The sequence below is a fragment of the Chelonoidis abingdonii genome, chromosome 5 (assembly GCF_003597395.2).
Source record: "Chelonoidis abingdonii isolate Lonesome George chromosome 5, CheloAbing_2.0, whole genome shotgun sequence".
Classification (NCBI taxonomy): Eukaryota; Metazoa; Chordata; order Testudines; family Testudinidae; genus Chelonoidis; species Chelonoidis abingdonii.
In genome coordinates this window covers 121,352,871-121,379,600 of record NC_133773.1, presented here as the reverse complement: position 1 = coordinate 121,379,600, position 26,730 = coordinate 121,352,871, and the positions used below count along the sequence as shown (strand labels likewise).

Below are 26,730 nucleotides of genomic sequence, written 5' to 3'. Positions count from 1 at the left end.
TAAAAAAAATCACTCTGGAGGAATACGTTCTTATGATACTTCCTCTATCTGTTGCTAACAAAGCAGGGGAAAGGGGTCGTGGCTGAGATGCTCCTACATCACTCTGATTCCCAGTTGTAGTTGCACCCTCTTGGAGCTGTTAGCAGCTGGTGTAAATTAGAGAAGCCCTCTGAGAAAGGAACCAGAGCTGCACGTAGTGTCAGCAGGATCAGAGCAGTAGCATGGTCAGTTTTCAGCTGCTTTACACACCCCCATCCCCACCCCTGCCCTCTGCAGCGTATGTAGTTAGGCAAGAGCAGAGGGGCTTACTCTCAGTGTTAAAACAGTAACTATAGTTACATTACCTGCTGTTTATGTATATCTGTGGCTATGGTGTCCCACCAGAGGCGAAAGAATTCCTGCTCCACAGCAATAAATTTGCGTTGCTTTCCTTTCATTAGTTCTTCTACAACAGAAGTATAAACATTGGCTGCATAGGCATGCATGCTTTCCTGCAAGGCAATTGAAAAAAATATAATGTTGCACTTTTAAAAAGATATATTTCACACCTTTTGAATTAATCTGTTTGTTTAAAATACATTTGGCTATACCAGCTACACCTCTACCCCGATATAACGCAGTCCTTGGGAGATAAAACATCTCACCACGTTATAGGTGAGACCACGTTATATCAAACTGGCTTTGGCCCCCCACGTTCCTTGTTCCCTGACCGCCCCCTCCAGAGAAGCCCGTCCCTAATCACCCCCAGGACCCGACACCCTATCCAACCCCCCTGTCTGCTCTGACCCCTATCCACCCTCTGCGCCCCCTCACAGGCACTCACTGGCAGCAGCAGGAAGCAGAGCAGCCCGGCCCCAGCATGCTTCACTCCGCCACCTCCCAGCTGCAGCGCTCTGCTTCCTGCCACCGGTGAGTGCATGGAGGTTGGGGGAAAGGATGCCCCCACTACTCACCTGTGGTGGGAAGCAGAGCAGCCTGGCCCCAGCCTGCTTCACTCCGCCATCTCCCAGCTGCAGCGCTCTGCTTCCTGCCGCCGGTGAGTGCATGGAGGTTGGGGAAAGAATGCCTCCCCTACTCACCTGTGGCGGGAAGCAGAGCGACACGGCCCCAGCTCACTCCACTCTGCCACCTCCCAGCCGCAGCACTCCGCTTCCCGCTGCAGGTGAGGGGAGGGAGGTTGGGGAAAGGACACCTCTCATACTCACCTGTGGCGGGAAGCAGAGCGCTGCAGCTGGGAGCTGGCGGATTGGAATGGGCTGGGGCTGGGTTGCTCTGCTTCCGCCACTGCTGGTGAGTGCGGGGAAATCCCTTCCCCCAAGCCTCCTCCCCTGAGTGACACGGCTGGGGCTAGAGAAGCAGAGCGGGGTGCTCCCGGCCCCCCGCTAATCCCCGGGCCACTCTGGGACTGCAGGGCCCCCAAAAGTGCCCTCCCACAGCTCCTGCCCCTTATCGAACCCCTCGGTCCCGGCCTGGCCCAGCACCCTTAACATGTCAGAGCTTTACTGCCTTCTGTGCAAACCCGCCTTATATACAGTCGTGTTATATCGGGGTAGAGGTGTAGAAACCAATGTTGGTCCAGTGGTTAGAATGTTCATTTGGGATTTGGAAGACCTAGATTCAATTTTCTGCTGCGTCATAAGCTTCCCATATGACCTTGGGTAAGTCACTAAGGGCGAGCCAACAAGTTGCCAGCAAAGCCCACTATAGGGGCGTGATGTAGAGTGCAACCTGCTAGAACGCTCTACAACTACCACATATAGACCCTGGCATGCTCTAAAAGGTACCTAGTTTGCTTTGATGTAGTCTCATCTCAAACAGGATGACGTTAACATGAGTTAGGTCTCTTTAGAGTGTACCAGCAGGATCTCTATTGAGCAGTTAGCGTGCAACATGTTACAATGCTCTACAAATCATACTCCTCTAGTGTTCTTTGCTGGCTCCATGTAGAAAATCTCTGGGTCTCTCTCTGCTTCAGATCCCAATCTATCAAATGGGGAGAATAGCGCTCACCCTGTATGTCTGTTGACTCTCATCTTACATGTAGATTGTAAGTTTTTCAGGGCAGGGAACATCTTTTTACTGTGTCTGTACAGTACACACAATAGGCCCTAAGCATTGACTGAGACATGTAAGTGCTACAACTGAAATAATAATAATTGGGCTCTATTCATCAAATAAACTATCATGTGCTTGAACAATTTGTTTATTTTTGTGTGCATAATCAACATTTTGGGGTACACTCTCTCTCTAATGGCAAGTTACAACCAGTCAAATCGAATCTGCCAACATCTATGCAACTTCCAAGTGATAGAGATGAACTCTAAAAAAAACCAAAAAAACCCCAAATCACACTCCAAAAGATTCTTTTAATTTTCTTCTAAGAAATGCATACATTTGCAGCGATACACAACTTATTTTCTTAACAGTAATACTGGTTTTATAAATAAAAAAGCACACATACAAATACTTGTAAGAATGAAATCAACTAAAAAAGGAAAATTACTTTGCATGAAGCAAATGCAAGGAACATCTGTATGGGTCTTTTGTTCAACCACACTGTTACTACTATTACAAAAAGACCTACACAATAGGAAATTAGATATAGCTACAGGTACTCATTTAAGCATGCATCATGTTGATCACATACATACCACATAGACGCTTTAAAAAATGACTGAGAAGAAAAGGCCTTAATGCTACACACACTTACATATGCCCCACCCACATGCTCCTCTTAACTTTTCTTCATCAGTGTGCATTTATCAAATAAGGAGACAAGATCTTCTGTCCTTATTCAAGCAAAATTCTAATGGAAATCAAAGAGAATTTTGTGTGAATAAGGACTGCAGGACCTGATCCAAATGGAAGGCTACATTTCAATAAAAATGCACATTTTCATTAAAATTAGAAATCTACTGTAATATTTTAACAATTAACTGAATAAAGGAAACATGTCTGACTATAGAAAAGGTGCCCCAAAACATTTTTTAGCACTTGCCTAAATAATTACTTGTTCACATGGTGATCTCTGGGAGTTCTCAACTTTTTTACAAAGATCATGAATGGATGTTTTAATACCAGTTTAGACAGATGAAATTCTAACCATACTAATATTCCTTAAAAAAAACCCCTACTACTTAAATTTTAAAAGCTGAACAATGATCATTTCTAAAGAGGCTTTCACAGCCAGAGTTCTTACCTGCAAAATGGTTTGTTGGCTAAGAGACTATATGCAATGTTTAGGAACGTTAGGATCTAATTCCAAGAGAACGTCTAGGATTGTTTTAATAAAAATTGGTGAAAATAATCTTGGATTTAACAAAGATCTTGCCAGAGTGAAACCAGAAGCTAATCTACAACCTGATCCTCCTAAGTGCCGAAAGCTAAAAACTCCCATTGTCTTCAACAGGAATGGAAAGCTGTTGGTGTAATAGGATGTGAAATACAGAAGTGCTAGGAGAGTTGATTCTAATTACTAACCTCAGTCAGTTGACATAAATCAGGGTTACAGAGATTAACTCCCCTGCGGTCAGTGTCCACTGGCTTCAGTAGTTACTGTCACACACTGCATCTCTCAAGATCAGGCCCACAGAAACTGAAGATGAGAGATGCTCATTTCTGCAGACTGACAGAGGCCCTGGAGGTTTTTTGCCTTCCTCTGCAGCATGGGGCATGGGCCACTTGCTGGAGGATTCTCTGCACCTTGAGGTCTTTAAACCACGATTTGAGGACTTCAATAACTCAGACATAGGTTAGGGGTTTGTTACAGGAGTGGGTGGATGAGATTCTGTGGCCTGCATTGTGCAGAAGGTCGGACTAGATGATCATAATAGTCCCTTCTGACCTTAAAGTCTATGAGTGCCAGAAGTCACTCTGATTGCTGAATCCTAGAACAAATGAGTTTCTTCATGAAGGCAGAACAGATGATCTTGAGCATGTGAATATTTTCTCAGTATAAATTATATCCCAGGATGTAGACACCTTTGCAGCAATTAAAAAAACCTAGTTATCTTGACTTTGTTTTAAAGTATAATATACAGATGGCGTGCAACAACAATTACGGTGTTTATTTGAAGAGCTTAAATAGCTCTGTGATAGGGACAGTATAAATACTTAGTCCTATACAGATAGCATTAGTTGTGAAAAAGACTAAAATATTTTAAGGGGGTTGCAGTATACTACTGAAATTACATAGAGACATGAAACTCTGTTCTGCATGCTATATTTTGGCAAAACTTCCATTGTCTTCAATGTTGTTGTAAGGTGTACAGGACAGAATCCATAATGTTATATTACGTAGACAGTGGATCAAATGCTATCCTTATATAGACAAGCAAAATTCCCCTTAAAGTCAACTGCATTCTATGGGTGTATCCAAAGTTAGGGTAAAATTTCCAGAACACAGAACAGCTTCCTATTTTTATACAATAAATTATGTTATTTTTCATGCTGTGAATGTGAACAATGAAAGGTCCAAAAGATATTGTCAATCAGAAGCGACATGTAATAACAATGCAAACTTTGAAGAAACAATACATAGAATTTAGGACATCAGTGTCCCACAGAGAATTATGGTTAGGTTTCACTTTATCAGAGAAGCGCTTAAAAGGATCTATAGATAGTCTCTATGGTTTTTGACCAAAGGAATCATTGATGCTCATGATTTAATAATAGAGGAGCTGAAGCCTCAAGCAATTTTGTCTTCTTAGAAACTGATAATTCAAGTTTCATTTCTTTTGGAGGAATCTTCACTCACTGACAGATCCAAAATACAAAGTGCTTCTATGTTTGTCCACGCAGTTACTGAGTATGAGTTAAGCTACTAAAGGAATAATTCAATAACCCTGTTTAAAAATAAAATAAAATAAAGTAACAGCAGTGATTCCCTGTCATGCTATTGGAAGAAAAGCTCCCAGAAAAAATTCTGATTCCTTGCTTATCTAGTATGTAAAGTGTCTGAAATATCATTTGTGTAACTGAAGGGATCTATATAACTAACTGAGACAGTATATAGAAAAGGAAACATGAAAGCCATTTAGGAGCTGTTTGATTTATTTTGCTTAGTATGTCACCTATTTAGCTGAAACTACTTTGTTAACTTCCTGCTACAATGCTAGGCTCCAACACCTTCTCAATCAAAATGTTAATTTTTTTGTTTTAAAATGTCTCTTTCTAGTATGCTTCCCTCATCCCCTCATAATTTCTCTCAAAGAATCATACAAGAATATTAAAATAATAATAATCACAATTTCTCAGATCATCAACAACAATCCCAGTACATACTCCAGAAATGTTTTCTTCTTCTTAAAAATTGCATCAGGAGTGTCTTCTCAAATAAATACACAAACAAAATGAAAGAAACATGTATATATATTTCTAAATTAACCATGCCCCCCGACCATAACTTTCCTCACTCAAATATAATGTGAACGATCTAAGTGAATCAATATGAGCAGTATCAGAGGGGTAGCCGTGTTAATCTGAATCTGTAAAAGCAGTAGAGAATCCTGTGGCACCTTATAGACTAACAGACGTTTGGATCATGAGCTTTCATGGGTGAATACCACTTCGTCAGATGAATGTAGTGGAAATTTCCAGGGGCAGGTATATATATGCAAGCAAGCAAGCAAGCTAGAGATAACGAATTAGTTCAATCAGGGGATGAGCCCTGTTTCTAGCAGTTGAGGTGTGAAAACCAAGGAGGGAAACTGTTCTGTAGTTGCAAGCCATCACGTCTTTGTTCAAACCTGAGCTGATGGTGTCAAATTTGCAGATGAATTGAAGCTCACCAGTTTCTCTTGAAGTCTGTCCTGAAGTTTTTTTGCTGCAGGATGGCCACCTTAAGTCTGCTATAGTGTGGCCAGGAGATTGAAGTGCTCTTCTACAGTTTGTATATTACACTTCACTTCACTGGCCACCTATAGCAGACCTTAAGGTGGCCATCCTGAGCAAAAAAAACTCAGGACCAGACTTCAAGAGACTGCTGAGCTTCAATTCATCTGCAAATTTGACACCACTCAGCTCAGGGTTGAACAAAGCTGTAGTTGGCAAGCCATTCACAGTAACCAGTTTCTCCTCCTTGGTTTTCACACCTCAACTGCTAAAACAGGCCTCATCCTCCTGATTGAATAACCTCGTTATCTCTAGCTTGCGTTGCTTGCATATATATACCTGCCCCTGGAAATTTCCACTACATTCATCTGACGAAGTGAGTATTCACCCACGAAAGCTCATGATCCAAAACGTCTGCTCGTCAATATGAACAGGTTTTCATTATAGATCCATTATGATTTTCACAGGCTAATTCTTGCATGTCTAGCTTGCAGGATGGAAAACCAACCAAACCCCAGAAAAACAAACAAAACCCTGTCAACATTATTTAAATCCTTGGCTTCACTCTGTAGGTACTGGAACCTAAGCTTTACCTAAGGCCCTTTGTTTTCAGTTTTTGCCGATTTAAAAAAAAAAATAATCCAGGGTTTTACAAAAGCTATTATTTATTATTTTTACCTATTTTCACCCCAATTTTAGATAATGAAAATATGATTATGTTAAAAAAATCCAATACATTAGATATGTGTTTATGTTAATAAATTAGCCTAAGCGTTAACGTGAAGCTATCTGTTAAAATAAAACAATGTAATGGAAGATTGTACATAATATACTGGTAATGTATAGTTCATTAAATAAATCACTGCTTTTACATTCAATACTCTTCCTTTTCTCTGCTGCATTTTTTCTGTCCTCCCATCTCCCAGTATTAACTGATATTTACCCAAAAAAGTTAATTTAGTGCATCTATTTTCACTCATTTTTAATTTCCTGCAAAATTTTAATTCAAACATAAAAAAATGAAAATGAAAGGCCTTGACTATAACCATTGTGCAATAACTTCCAAATGCTGCCATCATTAGGGCATGTCTACAGACTAGGGTGACCAGATAGTAAGTATGAAAAATCGAGATGGGTGGGGGGTAATAGGAACATATATAAGAAAAAGGCCACAAAATCGGGACATCTGGTCACCCCACTACAGACAGAAGTTGCTCCAGTTTAGCTGAAGGTTACTGAATGGAGATACTACACTGGTCTAAACCTGACTAAATGGAAAATGTCACTTCCCAGCCTTGTGTACTCTAGAGTTTCCACTGTTGCTGTTGCTCGTAGAAGTGCACAACCACACTGCCTGCTCCAGGCCCAGCCAGAGGATTTTACCCAAACTGTGCTCTTTCTCTGTATAAATCTCAGTCTGCATAACAAGACAGAACTATCCTTGAAGCAGGTGCAGGCATAAGGGGAAAATACTCTATCTCAGCTAAACTTCTGTTACATGGTTTGTTTTGTTTTGCAGACAGGACCTTAGAGAATCTACAGCAGTGATTCTCAAACTTTTGTACTGGTAACCCTTTCACATAGCAAGCCTCTGAGTGCAATCCCCCCTTATAAATTAAAAACACTTTTTAATATGTTTAACACCATTATAAATACTGGAAGCAAAGAGGGGCTTGGGATGGAGGCTGACAGCTCGCAACCCCCCATATAATAACTTTGTGACCCCCCCCCAAGGATCCCAATCCACATTTTGAGAACCCCTGATAGAGTTATTATGGTAAGGCCTAATTCTATTTCCACCGAGCACCCCAAACACGCACGGAGGAAAAGATCCGGCCTGTAGCTTACAGCAGTGGGGAAAAAAGAAGAAAAGAAAGCCTCCCATCTGAGTCAGTTACAGAAGTTTGAAACTACTTTGTCACCGCTTGGGGAGCCATGGGGAGAGGAAACACGAACAGGGCAACACTTCACATAAAAGTAGTAATCGGACAGATGAACACACAAACAAGAGCCAGGCGGAAACCTCACTGGGATCATGCAAACACGGGGGCACCAAGCGGGAGCCGAGAGGAGATTTATCTCCGGGTCGCTGATCTGACACCCCTGGAGTCCCTGCAGGCACTCAAGTAACCGCTGGGAGAAGCAGAAGAGTGAACCGAAAGCCCAGACAATACTGGAGGGAGCTACCTGCACGGTGTAAACCCAGCCAACGTCCATGTGGCTGTGAGCGACCACAAAAGCCTTCAGCTCCCCCAGGCAAGGCGCCCGCGGGACCAGGCCGAGGAACGCCAGCAGGAGATACATTGTACGCCCGCACCACGGTGCAACTATCAGCCGGGCACCGCCTACAACATTGCAGAGGCTACTACAGCCTGACTTCCTCACCCAGCCTGCGCCGCAGCACTACGTTAAGCTACAAAGCGCCACATCCTGGGCTCCTCCGGCCCCCAACATGCAACCACGCCTCCTCCAGGACGCCGTGGGGCATGGGAGTGGGAGCTCGCTCTAGCACTGTTATCTGAGTAGTAAGTAAAAGCAAACCAGGCATTCAGAGCTGGAAAATACCCAGCCGTGCAGCAATAGCAAGGAGATTTAAAAGAATGACCAAGATTTTTACATGACTCCCTAAAACACAGCAAGAGATGTTATCACCAGAGGGAGATGCTTTTTAAAAAGTGTCATAAAACTAAACGAAAACAAGGTAGCTGCCTCCCTCCAAATGAGGAAGGTTTTGGCTGTCTAGTAATATTTACAAGAGAGACAATAATGTCCCATATTTTGCATTGCTGTACTTGTAGAGCACCCTCTGTATGCTCTGCACTGTGCAGACATGGAGTTTTGCAAATATTAAACGATTTTCTAAATTGTAGCTCTGTGCAAGAAACTGCCCATCCAAAACTGCAGAACTGAGTAGCTCATTATATATTGTTGGCAAATGTGATATTAATTTTCAGAGACTTAAATATTCAAACATTCTTTCATAATCTCAAACAATTTATAACTTCTTTTAAAAGGCCTTTTTCATAAAATTTGTTTCTGAATGGCTGATGGCTCAAAAATGTTAAAGGGCTCTAAAGTCCAGACTCCAAGACTTGACATTTTCTACATTTCCAATCAAAATTAAGTTTTATTTTACACTATGGACCCACTCCTGCTTCATTAAAAACAATGATAGTTTTATATAAGCAAGATCACACCCTATGATCCTAGGTTTGTGTTGTGAATTGCATAGGCAGAGTTCTGATTCTGTGTGGTGCCCCACTGACACCAATGGGAAAGATAGAGAACATCATCCAGAGATGCTGCATGGGATTTGCACCCAAAGAGGCAGTGTTATACCAGTTTGGGGTATGATATCATAAGCCTATGATTAATCAATATACAGACAGAGCACTGAGGACCAAATAACGCCCTGTTTCTGATATGGTTTCTGGTTATCAAAAAGCATAGGAGTGTTCCCCACAGTATCCTGGTCAAATTCTGCTTTGGGCAAATTATGTCTACCTAAAATTCACCTTATAATTTCTGATGGACAAGCTAAAACATTTCAGACTGTTTTCTGATCTCATTTACACTAATGCAAAACTGAAGTAACAGCTGAAATTGGTGCTTAGATACCAAGGTCATAAGTATGTTATATGTACCTGAGGTCTTGTTTACATACAGTTTGTGCACCAATTTAACAAAACTGGATTAGAAACTGATTTAGTTAAATCAGTGCTATTGTATGTTAGCCAAGCCCACCATCAAGAGTTCACACTGCAGAGCTGCTCGCATCCATAACCAATGTATCTGTGTCCATGCTGGCACTGCAATTATATGTTTCATGCTAGGATTTCTGGGCGTGTATCCTTAGTGCCTCACTACCTGTAGCAGCTCTAGAAATTAGTTTGGGGGAGAACATGTCTATCTTCCCCAGACCCTCTGTAGGTCAAATGTGAATATAATGTAATATAATTACACATCGTGTGTCTGAGTTTGGTTAAAACCCTTTCCCTGAGTAACTGACATATGCAAACTAGTCTAAGTAATTTGTGTTTATATAGCACGTTCTGCACCAAACAGTCCCAAAGTACTTTCATACAATACATATCCACATATACCCACACAGAGAAGAGCTGCATAATAACAAAAGGCATGAATTAAAATTGAATTGTTGTTTTGGTGGAAGCTCATATGTAGATCAGCCTTAATCCAAGACATCTGTATGGACAGATTTACTTCACTACAACTGACATCAGGTTCTGTCCCTTCTTAAAAAAGAGAAAAAAAATTGTGCAGTATAAAACCCCAGATGAAGAGCCAGTAAGTTATGTGTATACAGAGAGTTTGTAAAGTAGTTTGATGTTGTCATGATATAAGTCCCCACCCTGAACCTTAGCGTCCAAAAGATGGGGTACCCGCATGAATTCCTCTAAGCTTGATTACCAGCTTAGAACCTGTAGCGCTGCCACCAACCAGGAATTCCAGTGCCTGGTACACTCTGGTCCCTCCAAGACCTTGCCCGGGGAACCCCAAGACCCAGACCCTCTGGATCGGGAGATTGGAGAGAAACCTGGTTGCACGTTTGGTCACTCTCAGCACCCAGAGAGAACAACAACCAAACACTAACAGCACACACACAAACTTCCCTCCTCAAGATTTGAAAGTATCCTGTCCCGATTGGTCCTCTGATCAGGTGACAGCCAGGATTACTGAACTTGTTAACCCTTAACAGTCAAAAGAGATACAAAGTACTTCTGTTCTATTAACTCCTACTATCTGTTTATGACAGATGTTCTGAATGAAAAGCACTTTATCAATGTTAGGCAGTTTTATTGAGTTACACAAAGTGAGACTCATTTCTGCCACATTTCTGCTTAAATCCACTTTCAGATAAGTTCTCTCAGAGTAGCGCCATTATTTTGCCAGCTAACGTGGTAGACTGTGAAATGACTTCTCCCAAAACACTATGAGAAAATAAAACTGCTGAAGTGCCAAGGTTGATTTTATTGGCTAGAATATTTTGCATGAAGTACAATCACGGTCTACAGGTATTTTGTACATGGAGTCCATAGTACTGAAAGTAGCTGGATGAAGTTTAGGCTTGAAACAGCTGCAAAAATGTCCTCTCTCCTCTTAATCATCAACATATCTTTCTTCATTAATCTCTTCAGTTCCCAGAAAACAAGTGAAGATCCAGCAAATGTGGCCCAGGGACATACAATGTCTAAATGCATTAATATTGCTGACTATACTTCAATAGGCATTATAACCCTGGGTGATTTGGGTTAATGTCACAGGAGGGGTTAAACACAGGCATTTTGATTTATTTCTAAAAATAGCCGAGGATTTCTGGAAAATACATTGTTTTCCTCTTAAACCTACTACACATATTTAGTTCTGAATGGTTAAGTCCTTTCCCTACATTTTCACGACAGTCCAAATGTTCCATTATCTTGTGTGGAACAGAAAAAGTGGGGAGAGAAATTTGAGTGGAAAATAATTTGGGTGGGACAAGGCAATTAGTCAAATTATGCAGTGGTCAGTGCAAGTGCACAAAAACCTCCCAGTGCCAGAAGACCATGTAGAACGGTGGATAGGAAAATGGGCATGGCAAGCTGGGTGAGACTAAGCATGGCAAGCAGAAAATGTACAGAAGAAAATGCTTATTCCAAGCCACATAAACTGCCGCACAACTGGCAAAAACTAGAGGCGAGTCCAGTGTGATTATGCTACAACAGGGCAAGATTGATACTTTTTTCTGTGGCTGGCCTTCAGTCCAGGGCTGGTAATATTCTCTCTCTACTGTATGTTTGTGATTTTTATCATTTGCCCATGGAAAGAACAGTGGTCTCACCATAATTCCATAAAAAATGAGGGCCTCTGACATATGATCACCTAGAAAAGCGAGAATGCTTCAGCACGATGTTGCTGCCAACTGTAAACTAATAACTCAGAAGCTTAGTATTAAATCATATGCCAAGAAAACCACCTGGTGAACAGAACATTTAATGTACATTTAATTTCCTCCCAGAATTGTTTTTAGTGTGTGTATGCAGGAATATGGAAATTTACAGTGTGTGGTTTACTGTAATCTGACAATGGTCTCAGTGTACAAAAACATTCACATGCAGCCAGCACGTGTGCATACACACATGACAGTGACATATAGCACAGAGAGGTCCCCAACAAAACCTGACAGTTACTGTGGTACTTGCAGCACTTACTCATCATGTCTGCTGAATGGTCCAAGTCTCGGAATGCTTTGATTGCTGCAGTAAAGTCATTTTTACCTGCAAATGGTAATGGTCTTGTTTTTCATAGTGATCATATATCATGTATGCATGAAGCCAGATAGGGGCTTGAACTGAAATCACACATCCCTTCTCCTTGATACTTAAGGGAGGCCCAGAAACGGGCTTGAAGTAACTAAAGACGTTGGCTTCATGCCTCGGACTTACACCCACCCACGCAGATATCCCCCTCCCCGCACACGCAGGCTCCGACGGCCTGGTGGATGCTCCCCGCTCTGACACACCCATGTCCACACACCTTGACACGGCCCCGCCTCCCCCAGTACATGCCTGCGGCCCCCTCACCAGCATGCAGCCTCCGCCCCCGTGCCCGGGCCAATCCCCCTCCCGGGCCTGGACTCCGCTTACACCTGTTGGGGCTGCTTCGCGGCCTCTCCGTGCCCGGTGCTGTGGGGAGGCTGCGCCGCCGCCGCCTTCTGCGGGATCTCCGGGCGGAGCCTCCTCTGGGCGCCCCAAGTCAGCCTGCGCTGCCGGCAAGCACCACCCGCTCCGCCGGGAGAAGGAGGAGGCGCCGCGAGCGCTTGGCAGCGAGAGCAAAGCAAAGAGCAGTTCCGGGCGCCTCTCGGAGGGCAACACACATGTCCCAAAAGCAGGGTATTTGGAACCGTTCTCCCTTCCCCCAGGCACCTCTCAGCCATCTCTCCTCGTCCTCGATCCCTCCTAACTCTCCCCCAGCTGCTCTCCTTTCTCTGTTCCCTCCCCTCACTCCTCTTTCTCTTTTCTTCTGTCCTCCTCCCCAGCCTTCCTCCCTCTTTCCTCTCCTCGGCCTTCTGTGGGGAGCGCTAACGTGTGAGCCGCACACTTATTGACTGTGGCTTTGCTTGTTTGACTAGTTGGCTGCCCCCCTGGCGAGGATGCAGTTGATTGGTGCCTGTATCAGCTCAATGGGACGGCACAGTTTGAGGTCTCCGAAGGTAAGTGATGCTTGAACAGATGATGTTTGGTCTTTGCAAAAAGCCCTGCCCTGCCACAACAGAGCTCTTTGGGCAGGTGTATCCTATCTAATTGACTTAAACTCAGCCATGTCTAGATGAGGGGAAGGAACCCTGCTGTAATGATGGAGAAAGAGGCAACCCAAGAGCTGTGGGCTGGTTTGGAAAGATGTGAGGTGTACATTTCTGAATATGTCACCCAGAGCGATGGAGAAATGTTACTGTTCTTGGCTAGCCGTGGGTGGATTCTAACATTTTGCATTGTTGGAATACATAGAGGCCTTGGAAAATATTTCCACTCTTTTTGTTTTGTTAGGGAGCATCTGGTTTGGTAACTAAGGGTCCAGCTTGTCATCCTTTACTGACTGGATTAACCCTTGAAATCCGTAGACTACTGACTTGAGTGAGGCCTTGCAATATCTGGTTGTAACATTTTAATTTTTCTTTTCAACGCTGAAAGAGGAATTGGAGGTAACCTGGAAAGTATTTGTTTATGGTACGAGTGACTGAATATGGGGAATAGCCTCTCTATTACATATGATTATGCAAAAATGTAAAAACAAAACAAATGTCAGCCTGCATGATACAATCTGTTTTATTATATGGTACTAAGGGGCATGTTTCAGTGCTACCATTGATTTTTCAGTGGTATGGGAATTATATGGAATAAGGGCCTTAACATGATGATTTGTGGCATAGATTTCTTAGGATTCTGCATTTGCTGTCTGCATGACTGATCAGGAGTGATTTTTGCCTGTATTCGGCTATTTGGATTTGCAAAGTGGAGATGCTTCCAGGTGGGATTTAGATTCAGCATTTTAGTAGTGAATTAAAATTTAGTAATGGCTGTGGGCTATGTGTACTTTTCTCTGCTAAACTTATACCACCATAGCTCAAGTTCCACGGTATATTTTACAAGTTGATTTTAGGTTTTTGTTTTGTATTTCTTGTGCTAGACGTTGGTTAATCAAAAGATGATGTTATTCACAATATAGATACAGGTTTGTTTTTTTTTGTGAACAGCTCAGCAGCCCAGATATGATGAAAATATTTGGAGGTGGAAATGGTTGCTGGGAGGGAATGTAAACGTAAGAAATAAGACCATATTGGGTCAGATGAATGGTCCATTTAGTCCAGTATCTTGTTTTCTGACAATGGTCAGTGCAGATCATGCAGAGGGAATGAACAGAACAGGGCAATTATCAAGTGATCTATCCCCTGTCATCCAGTCCCAGCTTCTTGCAGTCAGAAGTTTAGGGACACCCAGAGCATGGGTTGCATCCTGATCATCTTCTCTAGTAGCAATTAATGGGCCTATCCTCCATGAACTTATTTAATTCTTTTTTAAACCCAGTGATAATTTTGGCATTCACAATGTCCCCTGGCAATGAGTTCCACAGGTTGACTGTGCGTTGTGTAAAGTACTTCCTTTTGTTTATTTGCTGCCTATTAATTTTGTTGTGTGACCCTAGTTCTTGTGCTTTGGGAAGGGATAAATAACATTTCCTTATTCATTTTCTCCACACCATTCATGATTTTATAGACCTCTATCACATCTCCCCTTAATTGTCTCTCTTCTTAGCTGAACAGTCCCAGTCTTTCTAATTACTTATTGTACGGAAGCTGTTCCATACCCCTAATCATTTTTGTTGCCCTTCTGTGTACATTTTCCAATGTTAATGTATCCTTTTTTTTTTAGATAGGGTGATTAGAACTGCATGCAGTATTTGATGTGTCGATGTACCATGGATTTATATACAGACATTAAGATATATTTTGTCTTGTTATATATCTTTTCCCCTAATGATTAGGCCCCTACCAAATTGATTAGGCCATGAGAAACACAGCGTGAAATCTGGTCTTCTGTGTGCTTTTACCCTATACTATACAAATTTCATGGGAGGTGCGGGGGGAGGAAGACCAGCATTATCTCAAATTGGGGGTCCTGACACAAAAGTGAGTTGCAGGGAGGGTTGCAAGGTTATTTTAGGAGGGTCATGATATTGCCATTCTTTCTTCTGCACTGCCTTCAGAGCTGGGCAGCTGGAACACGGCGTATGTTGGCTAGGCACTTAGCTCTGAAGGCAGCACTCTGCCAGCAGCAGCACAGAAGTAAGGGTGGCAATACGATTCCATGTCATCCTTACTTCTTCATTGGCGATGGCTCTGCCTTCCGAGTGGGCTCCTGGCTAGCAGCCGCCACTCTCCAGCTGCCCAGCTCTGAAGGCAGTGCTGCCACCAGCAGCAATGCAGAAGTAAGGGTAGCTATCCTGCAATTCCTCCTGCAATAACCTTGCGACGCCCTCCACAACTCCTTTTTGGGTCAGGACCCCTACAATTAAAACACTATGACATTTCAGATTTAAATAGCTGAAATCATGAAATTTGCAATTTAAAAACTCCCATGACTGTGAAATTGACCAAAATGGACTGTGAATTTGGTAGGGCCCTACTAGTGATTCCTAACATTGTTAGATTTTTGACTGCCACTGCACATTGAGCAGATGTTTTCAGAGAACTATTTATTGTGACTCCAAGGTCTTTTCTGAGTGGTAACAGCTAATTTAGAACCCACCTTTTTGTATATCCAGTTGGATTATTTTTTTCCAATTTGCATGACTTTGCAGTTATCAACACTGAATTTCATGAGCCATTTTGTTGCCCAGTCAGGTGAGATCCCTTTATAACACTTTGCAGTTAGCTTTGGATTTAACTATCCTGAGTAATATAATTTTGCTACCTTACTGTTTATTCCTTTTTCTAGATTGTTTATGAATATATTTGTGATAAATAAAGTGAGGGGATAGCTCCCTTTGATGGACACCCAGCCAGCCAGTTAGCTGTAAAATCCCTCTTGGTAGTTGTTCTTTACTTGTAAAGGGTTAAAAAGTCCCCTAGGTAAAGAAAAAAAAGTGGGCACCTGACCAAAAGAGCCAATGGGAAGGTAGAACTTTTTAAAATGGGGAACTTTCTCTTTGTCTGTTGTTCTCTCTGGGCTGCAGGGACACAGAGTAGCAATGATATAAGCAGGAATGCTGTGTAAGGTTTGAACCAGGTGTGAAAAATTATTTTCCATACCTAGCAGGACTCATTGGGATAGGGAATGTTTAGGTAAATGCAATCAGGTTATTTCTTTATTTTGGCTTGTGGATCTCCTCTGTGCCAACTCCAGATGTTTTTGTTTGCTTGTAACCTTTAAGCTGAACCCAGAAGAAGCTATTTTGGGTGCTTAATTTTTGGAATTGCTCTTTTAAAATCTAGCAAAAGCCTAAATTCCAAATCTATTTTCTTTCTTTTTGTTTTTAATAAAATGTACCTTTTTTAAGTACAGGACTGGATTTTTGGTGTCCTAAGAGGTTTGTGCATATGTTGTTTAATTAGCTGGTGGCAGTCACTAATTTCCTTTGTTTTCTTTCTCAGCTCTTCCCTGGGGGCAGAGTGTGTGTGAAAGGACTTGAGGGTACCCCACAGGGAAGAATTCCCAAGTGCTCCTTCTTGGGTCCAAGGGTATGGTTTTTTTGGGGTGGTGGCAGCATTTACCAAGCCACGGTCAGAGAAAAGCTGTAACCTTGGGAGTTTAATACTTGCCACTCCAGGCTTGTATTACTTTTTAGAATCTGTGCAGGCCCCTGTTGGGATTTGGTGGTTCCCAGTGAGTCTGATGCTGGGTAGAAATCATGGGACTTCGATCCAATGTGATTCAATTCAATTCACAACAAAAGCTTTATTCAACATGTGCTCAAAGAGAGCCCCTGGTACAAAGAATCAGGCAGAGTCCCTCCAGCAAGGAGCCCCTCCCCTTGCTACTTTATAGCACATGGTGCGTATATAACAAGTTATATAACAACTTATATAACATGAACCTCTACCCAATCAGAGTTAAACAAACCCATATATGGGTTTGTTTATCACATGCTCATAGTGCTCCAGTCCACATGCTGAGCTCACACCCCTCCCCGTGGCCTTCTCCAGAATGTTCCGAGTCTGGTGAGCCACAGCATGCTTCCCTATGCACAAGCACCCTGTAAACCACATTTTATCTAAAATAAACAGAACCATACCCTTCACCCCCACCTTCTGTACTCAAAGTGCTAGAGTTGGGATTCAACCCTGACAATGTTGAGCAACACAGGTTTCAGTACAGATCCTTGGGGGAGCCTACAATTTACCCCTCTCCATTCTGAACATGGACTATTTATTCTTACCTTTTGTTTCCTATCTTTTAACCAGTTACTGGTCCATGAGATGATCTTCCCTCTTATTCCATGACTACTTAGTTTGCTTAAGCGACTTTGATATAGGGACTTGTCAAAGGCTTTCATCTATGTCCCTACTGATTTGCCTGGTACTGAAGTTAGGCTTACCAGACTGTAATTGCCAGGCTATGTTCTGAAGCTTTATAAAAAAATTGGTTTCATTAGCTATCCTCCAGTCATCTGGTACAGAGGCTCATTTAAGCAATAGGTTCCATACCACAGTTTAATAGTTCTGCAATTTCATATTTGAGTTCCTTCAGGGCTCTTGAGTGAATACCATCTGGTCCTCATGACTTACTACGTTTTAATTTTTTAACTTGTTCCAAAACCTCTTCTATTGACATCTCAGTCTGGGACAGTTCCTCGGATTTGTCACCTTAAAAGAATGGCTGAAGTGTGGGAATCTCCCTCACATCCTCTGCAGTGAAGATGGATGCAAAGAATTCATTTAGTTTCTACCCAACGGCTTTGTCCTCTTTGAATGCTCATTTAGCACCTTGGTCGTCCAGTGGCCTCACTGATTGTTTGGAAGCCTTTCTACTTCTGATGTACATTTAAAAAAAAAAAAAAAAAAAAAAAAGTTTGCTACTAGTTTTTGTGTCTTTTGCTAGTTGCTCTTCAGATTATGTTTTGGCCTACCTAATTATATTTTTACACTTGTCAGAGTTTATGCTCCTTTCTATTTTCCACATCAAGATTTGACTTGCAGTTTTTAAAGGAACCACCTCTTGAACTCTGGTTTGGCCATGGTGACATATTCTTGGTCCTCTTACTTTTTTTTTTAATTATTTTTATTTATATGGAGTATACGTTTAGTTTGAGCCTGTATTATATATGGTGTTTTAAAATAGTTTCCATGCAGCTTGCAGGCATTTCAGTCTTGTGACTGTTCCTTTTAATTTCTGTTTAATTGGCTTTCTCAACTTTTGTGCAGTTCCCTTTTTTGAACCTAAATGCTAGTGTAGTGGGTTTCTTTGATATGTTCTTCCCTACAAGAGTGGAAAATACCAAAGAAACCCACTACAATATGGTATGTGATATAATTCCCAGGCAGCATGTAATGTTGGAGACTTGTCATAACTTGGCATTTCCTTGATTTTTTTTTTTAAGATTTGGATGAGTAAGAACTGTCACAATGCAACATTATAGGCCTGAAGAGGAAGGTTTTGTCTATTGTGTATCCTTGTGTATCAAACTACTTAGAATAATATAATTCTGATTAGTGAGTTATCATACACTGTACAGGACAGAATGAAATGTATGTTCAGTGCTATTTTTTTCAATTAACTTGCTAATAAGGCCTATTTTGAGCTCAGTGGTAAAGAAAACATTTAAATTGCTGAAAACCCAAAAGTAAATATTAAATAAATTAGATTCAAACAAGGCCAGTTCACTGACCGGGAACCAGAACCAGACTTACTCATTCCTTAAGAATAAGAAGATCATAAATATTCAATATAGGAACAAAGAATCCCATTTCGACATCTGTGATGTTATTGTAAATCCAGTTTTGACCCATGACTCTCGTACATCTTTCTGTGGTTCTTTCTCCTCATAGAGGTTAGATAGTGTCAAATTAACACCTAGCATTGTAAATATATCCACTTCAGTGGGTTTACTTTTGAGATGAATTTGGCATGCATTCTTTTTTCCATTTTTTAGATTACATTTTTCCACTAAATGGTACTGTTATATAGGGACACATACAGTAATCTGTATTCTTTGCAGAGGTGCATACAGCCCTTACAAGGAAGCATCACCATAACAGGTGGGATTCTATCCTTGCTACAAGCAAAGAATAAGAACTCTGGATAAAGACCAAACTTTTCCCTTTCCTGAACTGTGCCATGGATAGAAATTTAAATAACAACAACAACAACAACAAAATATAAGCTGCTAGGCTGCTCCTAGAATTTTTCCTGCAGGACCTCACTGTTCTGACCCCTACTTCCTTCTGGCTCACAGGGAGGTTGCGACACTTTTTATACTCGTAGGTTGGAAATTCCTGCAGGAAACTGCATTAGTGGACATAGTGGCTTGTCTGGGTGTACTAGAGTTTGCATCAATGTAGCTACACCAGCTGATGATGATGATTTAGGCCTTACCTACAATACTAGACACCACAGTAAATGCACATGTATCTCTCTCTATATATTCTACCAGTCAATGTGGTTTCTAGGCACTACTTGCTTCTGGTACTTTTGAATGCATGCAAATTCCTTGTGGTGCTCCATCAATTAGATTTCAGAATTGTGTACAGTGACATTTCTTTTTACATTAGGAATGAAAATTATTCTTTATAAAAAATAGATTTAAATTAGATGAAAAACATTCATTTGCATAACAGAAAACAGAAGCAAATATTTAAAATGCAGAGCACAGTAAGTTAAACATAACAATCAAAGCAAAGTTAATCATGTTTGATTTAATCTTGCTGTGTTGAAACAAAAACCCTATTTCAGATATTATTTCTACCTAGCATGAATAAAATGTATTTCACACTGACATTCTGTTTTTCTACCGAGGATCTCAAAACATTTTATGCATATTAAATTAAATTAAGCCTCAAAAAGCTGTGTGGGGAGAAGTATGGTTATATCCTATTTACAAATGGATGAACTGAGACACAGAGATGAAGGGCCTGATTTTCAGAGGTGCTAAGCACCCCCAATTAATATTGACATAGTTGTAAGTACTCAGCACTTTTGAAAATCAGGCTCTAAATCATGGGTTCTCAACCTTTTTCTTTCTGAGGCCCCCCGCAACATGCTATAAAAACTCCACGGCCCACCCGTGCCACAACAACTGGTATTCTGCATATAAAAGCCAGGGCCAACATTAGGGGGTAGCAAGCAAGCCAATATCACAGGGGCTCCCATGAAGCTAAGTTGCTCAGGCTTTGGCTTCAGCCCCAGGTGGAGGGGCTTAGGGCCCGAAGGTTCAGGCTCATGTGGTGGGGCTTCGGCTTTCTGACCTGGGCCCTAGTGAGTCTAATGCCAAACCTGCTTGGTGGACCCCCTGAAACCTGTTTGTGACCCCCCAGGGGGGCCCCGGACCTGGGGTTGAGAACCACTGCTCTAAATCACCTTCCCAAGATTACATAAGTTATTAGCAGAGCCAAGAACAGAACCTAGGACTCTACTCTAGTCTCTTGCTGTAAGTTCTAGACCACCTTACCTCCATATTAAAATATAAGTGTTGCTTTATAATATTCTAAACAATGAACTCTTTTAGTCTTTGATTTACAGTAAGCTGTTAGCTTTCATATAAGTTGCATATGGCTTTAAATTCAATGTAGTAGTAATTTGCTTAAAGGAACTGTTGACTTAAAAAATAACATTTTAGTTATCCTCAAAGTGAACGCCTTAGGCACTTATAACTTGAAATCTGCTTACAATGCAAATTTTCTGCTCCCCGGTTTTGAAACTTTATATATTTTAGGAATTGGAAGCAGCATTATTGACATTAGTACCACTTGAATCACAGACACTAACTAGCCTTTTCACTCCATGAATAAACAGTACTTGATAGACTACAGCATTTTTCTATATTGTGAAATGTGCTAATATGTAGAATTTGATTATAAAAATGTTTTTGGAAAATATGCCATTTGAGGTGGTTAGAAGGCATGGGGGAGTTAATGAACTTGAATTTCATCACCTTCAAGTATAGTTGCACGACCCATTTCTTTGCCATAGTTTTCTCTCAAAACCAACAAAACACGACCTAAATTAAATAACCTTGGTCTTGATTCACCACTGCATTACTCTAGTTTAGTTTTATATCAGTGTAATTCCATGGAAATTAATGGAGTTATATCAGCCTAAAACTGCAGTAAAGCAGTGTAAATCAAGCCCTCAACAACCAACATCAAAATAAATCAGAAATCTCTTCCCCATGTAGGTACTTTTGAATAAACTAAATAGGTTGAGCATCTTTAATCTCTCACTATACTACATGTTTTCCAGACCACAAATCATACTTTTCTGAAGCCTTTCCAATTTTTTAAACACAGTTTTTGAAGCATGGACATCAGGATTGGACACAGTGTTCCAGTGATAATCTAATTAATACCATACACAGAAGTAATATTACCTTCCCCCACTCCCAGGATGGATAAAAAGCAATGATTTTTTAAATTTAAATCAGATTTTTTGATAAAATGCTTTTTGAGGAAAAAACCTATCTAAAGACAGTTTTAATTAAGATGCATTATAGCTTTAAGATATTATGGAATAAGGATGTTTTGGCTCATTTATACTTGTAGTTATTTTGTTTTCTTGCAGTGAAAGAGTTAAGATTGTTTGGATGCTGATTGTTGAGAACTGTTAAGTTTAATGGCGTGTGTGTGCATGATTTGGGTGCAATGATTGGTATTAGAATGGTTTATAGAACCTTTTTCTCAGAGTTTCTAATGGAAATTTTTTAACTGATTAGTTTAATTATATATTTCCTCTAAATGGCACTTAGCAATTGTAAGTTAATTGTAATTTAAAGTATTTTTATCTTGTGATTTTCCTTTGTTTTGTAAATCTCTGATTAAACATGTCGGTCTCTTGCTACTTGATGTAAAAGCTCTGTGCACTGTTCATACAAAGCTTGAGCAAACTTTTACCAGGCATCCAAAGAATTCCTGCTTCCCTGCCCAAGCAGCTATGGTTGTTTAGCTAGCTTCCAGGCTCTTGGACTACCTCGGGTTCTAGATGTGGTTCCTGAACCAGTCTTACTTCTTGGCTCCAGCCTCTAACTAGTCTTTGTTCCCTGGGCGGGACAGTACCATTCCATGGTTCAGTACCAGATGTGGTTATCCAACCAGCCTCATTTCCAAGCTTCAGACTTAGGGCAGTACCAACTCCCCAGTTCCAGCATGCCCTCTTCTTGCCTCTCCCGGTCAGCTCTCTTCACTCTGCCAAGGTCTGCAGGTGGGAATCCTTATTCTTTTGATTCTTACAAGGTCTGCCAGAGTGGGGCTTCCATTCTGTTGGAAGTCAGCCATCTGCAGCAGGTGCCTGCACAGCAGTGCTTGGATCTTTCTGCTCTCTCTCACCACCTCCAGGTCTCTAAGGCTCAGTGCTCCACATGATTCATTCAGCTCTGCCTCCACAACTCCTGGGGTTTTATCTGTGCCTGGATAGTAAATCTTCCCTTGCATGCTCTTGCTAGTTGCATCCTGTGGAGAAGCATCCTGCTGTAACTTTCCTGAAAATTATGGATCTGGTTCTATGTATATTATTTGCAGTGTTGTAGCTGTGTTGGTCCCAAAATACTAGGGAGACAAGGTGGATGAGATAATATCTTTTATTGAAGCAAGTTCTATTGGTGAAGGAGGCAAGCTTTTGAGCTACACAGAGCTGCTCTTTAGGTCCTGACAAAAAGCTCCGTGTAGCTTAAAAGCTTGCCTCTTTCACCAACAGAATGTAGTCCCATACAAGATATAACCTTACCTGCCTTATTTCTCTAATATACATATATTAGCCAAAATCATGTGCTTGCAACCTTTTGAATATCTAGCCCATAGTTTAATAGAGATCTGCTTCTGTGTGTATACATGTTATAACTAGCTATAAGCACTGATTTTGTTATAAGTAATACATTAATAAAGTGAGAAATCAGTGACTTCAGTGGGGCCAAGATTTAGCCCCATATGTTCAATGTAATCTTATGTAATATAACTTCCCCTGAAGATAAATACTGGGAGCAGGAAAATTCCACCTTCTAGGAATAGGCACTCCATTCGAGGATCGAGTTGTGTACTAACGAATCCTGCTCCTGGGCCATTGAGAGGCTGAGAGAGCTACTCCATGGCCACTAGTGCAAATATGTGGCCTGTACTGTATTTGTATCTAGGTGAGGGCTGTGGCCTGTGGATGCATCTGTTGTAGCAGCAGACTCACCAACTCTTGCCCAACCCTTCCCATCTCATTGTCCACTCCACCTGAAAGTCTGGTCTATGTAATCATCCGGGGCTCTCCGGGAGCTGGGGTCTGTATAGGGAAAGTGCACCTTTGATGTCCCCTCCAAATTCTGTTTTTTATGTGTTGAAAAATTACCTGGACTCTGCTTCCTGTGAGACTCTCTGTACTGCTGAGAAGGGGATCAGAATTTTCCCTAGAGTGCAGTATCCCAGGATAACCTTTAAATGTGTAAGTACTGAATGAACTAACACAACTGAAAGAACCACAGCATGTAGTACAGTTCTGCACTTCAGGACTTTAAATTTCCAATTAGTAATTCTGTAAACGGGAACTCAAGAAATCCTAAGTTTGTTAATGCAGTTTATATAGGTACAAATAGTAAATAAAGCCTCCTTAATATCTATATTTATCAATTATTTTCTGGGGAGTAAATTACACAGGGATTTAAAACAGTTGTGATACTCCTGCTGTTTTTCATATTTATACTGTATTATGAAAAAACTGTTTCTGCAGTGAGAATGAATTATACATGAGATTCAAGCAGCTTTATCCTGTCTGTCTTAGTGTGCTACTCAGATATATTGTACCTAAATCCCTTACATAAAATAATGAGAAGCAGCTCTTATAGTCCCAGTATGAGCACTTGATAGTACTTCACCAGAAATGGAGGAAAGATGTTACTTTCTATTTCAGCTCTGCATGTTATAATTTTAGTAACCCTGTTGTTCACCAAGTCATTATATAATAAGCCAGAAGAGGGAGCTACCTTATAAATTACTAGCAATTTGAGCGACAAGGTCTTTTTCTAAACCCTGTTAGGATTTTTGGAAAAAAGAAAACTGAGCATTTATGTGACGATCTTGGTCATTTATTTCATAGTTTGCTGATTCATGAGATTATACTCAGAGACTTATTCCTTTATTTAGATGTTTTTGGTATCAATGTTCATCTTCCAGTGGCAAATATATAAAGCTTGATCTGGTATAGTGGCTGCTGTCCCTTGTGTTCATGACGCTGTGAACACGGATCTTGAGGACAAATGGGAACTTATCCACATCCAGGCCAGCCTGTATAGGGTTGATGTCGAGACCCTTTCTGTAGCATGCAGGGTATGTTTTGTGGCATCTGATACTCATCCATGGAATCCAAACGTGGGGTATAAATGGCTTATTTAGCCTCATGTTGGCTTTCCCTCTCCCCAGAGGTGCATAGAATTTTGTGGGGTGTTCCTTGCACCATAAGGTGTATTTCACCTTAAGAAAATAAACAAGGATAATTTATCTCTGTGTACTTTGTTCATCCGACAATTGTAGTTTAACCTTTTTTTATTATAACTCTTCATAATATATTAGTAAAGGTGCTTGCAAAAACTGTAACATTAACGAAATCTTAATAGTAGGAAACCTCACTATAGCATGTGCTATTAAATCTTTGTTTAGTGGTGAAGTGAGACCAACAATTCTTATTCAGATTTCAAAAATTGTGGATTAGCTATGTTCTTGTGTATTTTGTTTAGCTGGGCATATCCTGTTTCGTAGTGAGGTTGCTATTATTATTAACTTATTGATTGAGAACTGAGTGTTATAATGATAAATCCTATCAAAGTATTAGTACCTACCAGTGGGTTTTTCATTGTCATATCTTATTAACAGTTGATGCAGCAGTATGGATGATTAGTTAATCTTTATAAAGTAATTACAATCCTTACAAATTACATGGGTTTCTCTCTCTCTCTTTTTTTTTTTGGTCTGGTAGAATGCTTTGTTTTCTCATCAGAAAAACAGAAATTCAATTGTGTGCTGCTTAGTTTTTTGGGGGGAACTTCCTGATAAATTTAATGAGGATTTCCTGATTCCATGCAACTTCTTTTTCTGGCGATGAGTACAGGATAGTGTAAATACTTGAACTGCAGCAGTACCATTGAAATGTGGGAATAAAATATTACAGTAGCTATCAACATTGACTGAGTACCACTGCATGTGGTAGATTCCTGCTGCTGACTTCAGATTTCCAATTAGTAAATCTCCAAGTAAGATTTTGCCTTTGTGGGGCATACCAGTGGATTCTAATTCATGTCTGCATATGATGTTTTTATGTGGCCTCAAGGCATATCTGCAATCTGCCAGGCTCTTGTAAAGCTTTTCAGTGTAAACATTTTAAAGGTTAATTCACTTGCAACACTTTCCAGTTCAAATGTACCAAAGCGAAGAATTGTGTAGCTTATTATTTTTTATTACACATTAGCATTCTTTCATCAGAAAATTGTATCATACACACTTGTGTACTTATGCTTGTCGGATTTTTCATCAAAGAAACTAAAGTTAGATAATTTTCATAGAATCAAAGAAATGTAAGGCTGAAAGGGACCTCAAGAAATCATCAAGTCCAGCCCCTTGCTCTGCGCAGGATCAAGTAAATCTAGAGCAGTGATTCTCAAACATTTGTACTGGTGACCCCTTCCACATAGCAAGCCTCCGAGTGTGACCCCCCCCCCCTAAATTTAAAAACACTTTTAATATATTTAACACCATTATAAATGCTGGAGGCAAAGTAGGGTTTGGGGTGGAGGCTGACTGCTCGCAACCCCCCATGTAATAACCTTGTGACCCCTGAGGGATCCCGACCCCAGTTTGAGAACTCCTGATCTAGACCATCCCTGACAGGTGGTGTCCAACTTGTTCTTAAAAACCTCCAGTGATGGGGTTTCTGCTATTCAGGAGCTTAACTACCCTTATAGTTAGAAAACTTTTCTTAATATCTAACCTAAATCTCCCTTGCTGCAGATAAATCTGATTTACTTCTTGTCCTGTCTTCAGTGGGAATGGAAAAAATTGATCAGTCTTCTTTATAACAGCCCATAACAGTTTTGAAGATTATCAGGTCACTTCTGTCGTCTTGTCTCAAAATTAAACCTGCCTAGTTATTTTAACCTTTTCTCATAGGTCAGGTTTTCTATATCTTTTATCCTTTTTTGTTACTCTCCTCTGGAATCTTTCCAATTTGTCCAATTTTTTCCCAAAGTGTGGTGCCCACTGCCCAGAATTCTCCGACTGAGGCTTTGCCTGTGCTGAGTAGAGTGAGACAATTACCATCCAAGTCTTTTATTTAACACTCTGGTTATTACATCGCAGAATGACATTAGCTTCTTTCACAGCTGCATGACATTGTTGACTCTCATTCAATCTGTGACCCACTCTCACTCTCTCCTTCCCAAATCCTTTTCAGCAGCATTGCCACCTAGCCAGTTATTCCCCATTTTGTAGTTGTGCATTTGATTTTTTCCTTCCTAAGTGAAGTATTTTGCATTTGTCTTTATTAAATTACAACTTGTTGAATTCAAATCAGTTCTTCAATTTGTCAAGGTCATTTTGAATTCTGATAATGACCTTCAAAGTGCTTGCTATCCCTCCCAGCTTGAAGTCATTCCCAGATTTGTTAAGCATATTCTTCACTCCACTGTCTATGTCATTAATAAAAAATATTGACTAGTACCATACCC

At 40.8% G+C, this 26,730-nt stretch overlaps 2 protein-coding genes across 5 annotated transcripts in view; one reads left to right on the top strand and one right to left on the bottom strand.

The window, feature by feature from the left end:
- Nucleotides 1–12,554, bottom strand: part of MAN2B2 (mannosidase alpha class 2B member 2) — an 81,301-nt gene extending 68,747 nt beyond the window's left edge. For 2 of the 4 annotated variants that reach the window (XM_032783380.2, XM_032783383.2), the window contains exons 1-2: nucleotides 8,020–8,222; nucleotides 345–491 (exon numbers count right to left, since the gene is read on the bottom strand). In XM_032783380.2, the coding sequence (XP_032639271.1) occupies nucleotides 345–491; nucleotides 8,020–8,136 (264 nt within the window). In that variant the 5' untranslated portion in view covers nucleotides 8,137–8,222. Of the gene's footprint in view, nucleotides 1–344; nucleotides 492–8,019; nucleotides 8,223–12,478 lie in introns of those variants that run through there. The other 2 variants (XM_032783381.2, XM_032783382.2) reach the window with 2 other exon arrangements.
- The window catches only part of PPP2R2C (protein phosphatase 2 regulatory subunit Bgamma), a 322,720-nt gene continuing 308,407 nt past the window's right edge, over nucleotides 12,418–26,730 (top strand). The window contains 3 exon segments of the mRNA XM_075066607.1: nucleotides 12,418–12,434; nucleotides 12,436–12,722; nucleotides 12,962–13,042. Coding sequence (XP_074922708.1) covers nucleotides 12,418–12,434; nucleotides 12,436–12,722; nucleotides 12,962–13,042 — 385 coding nt within the window.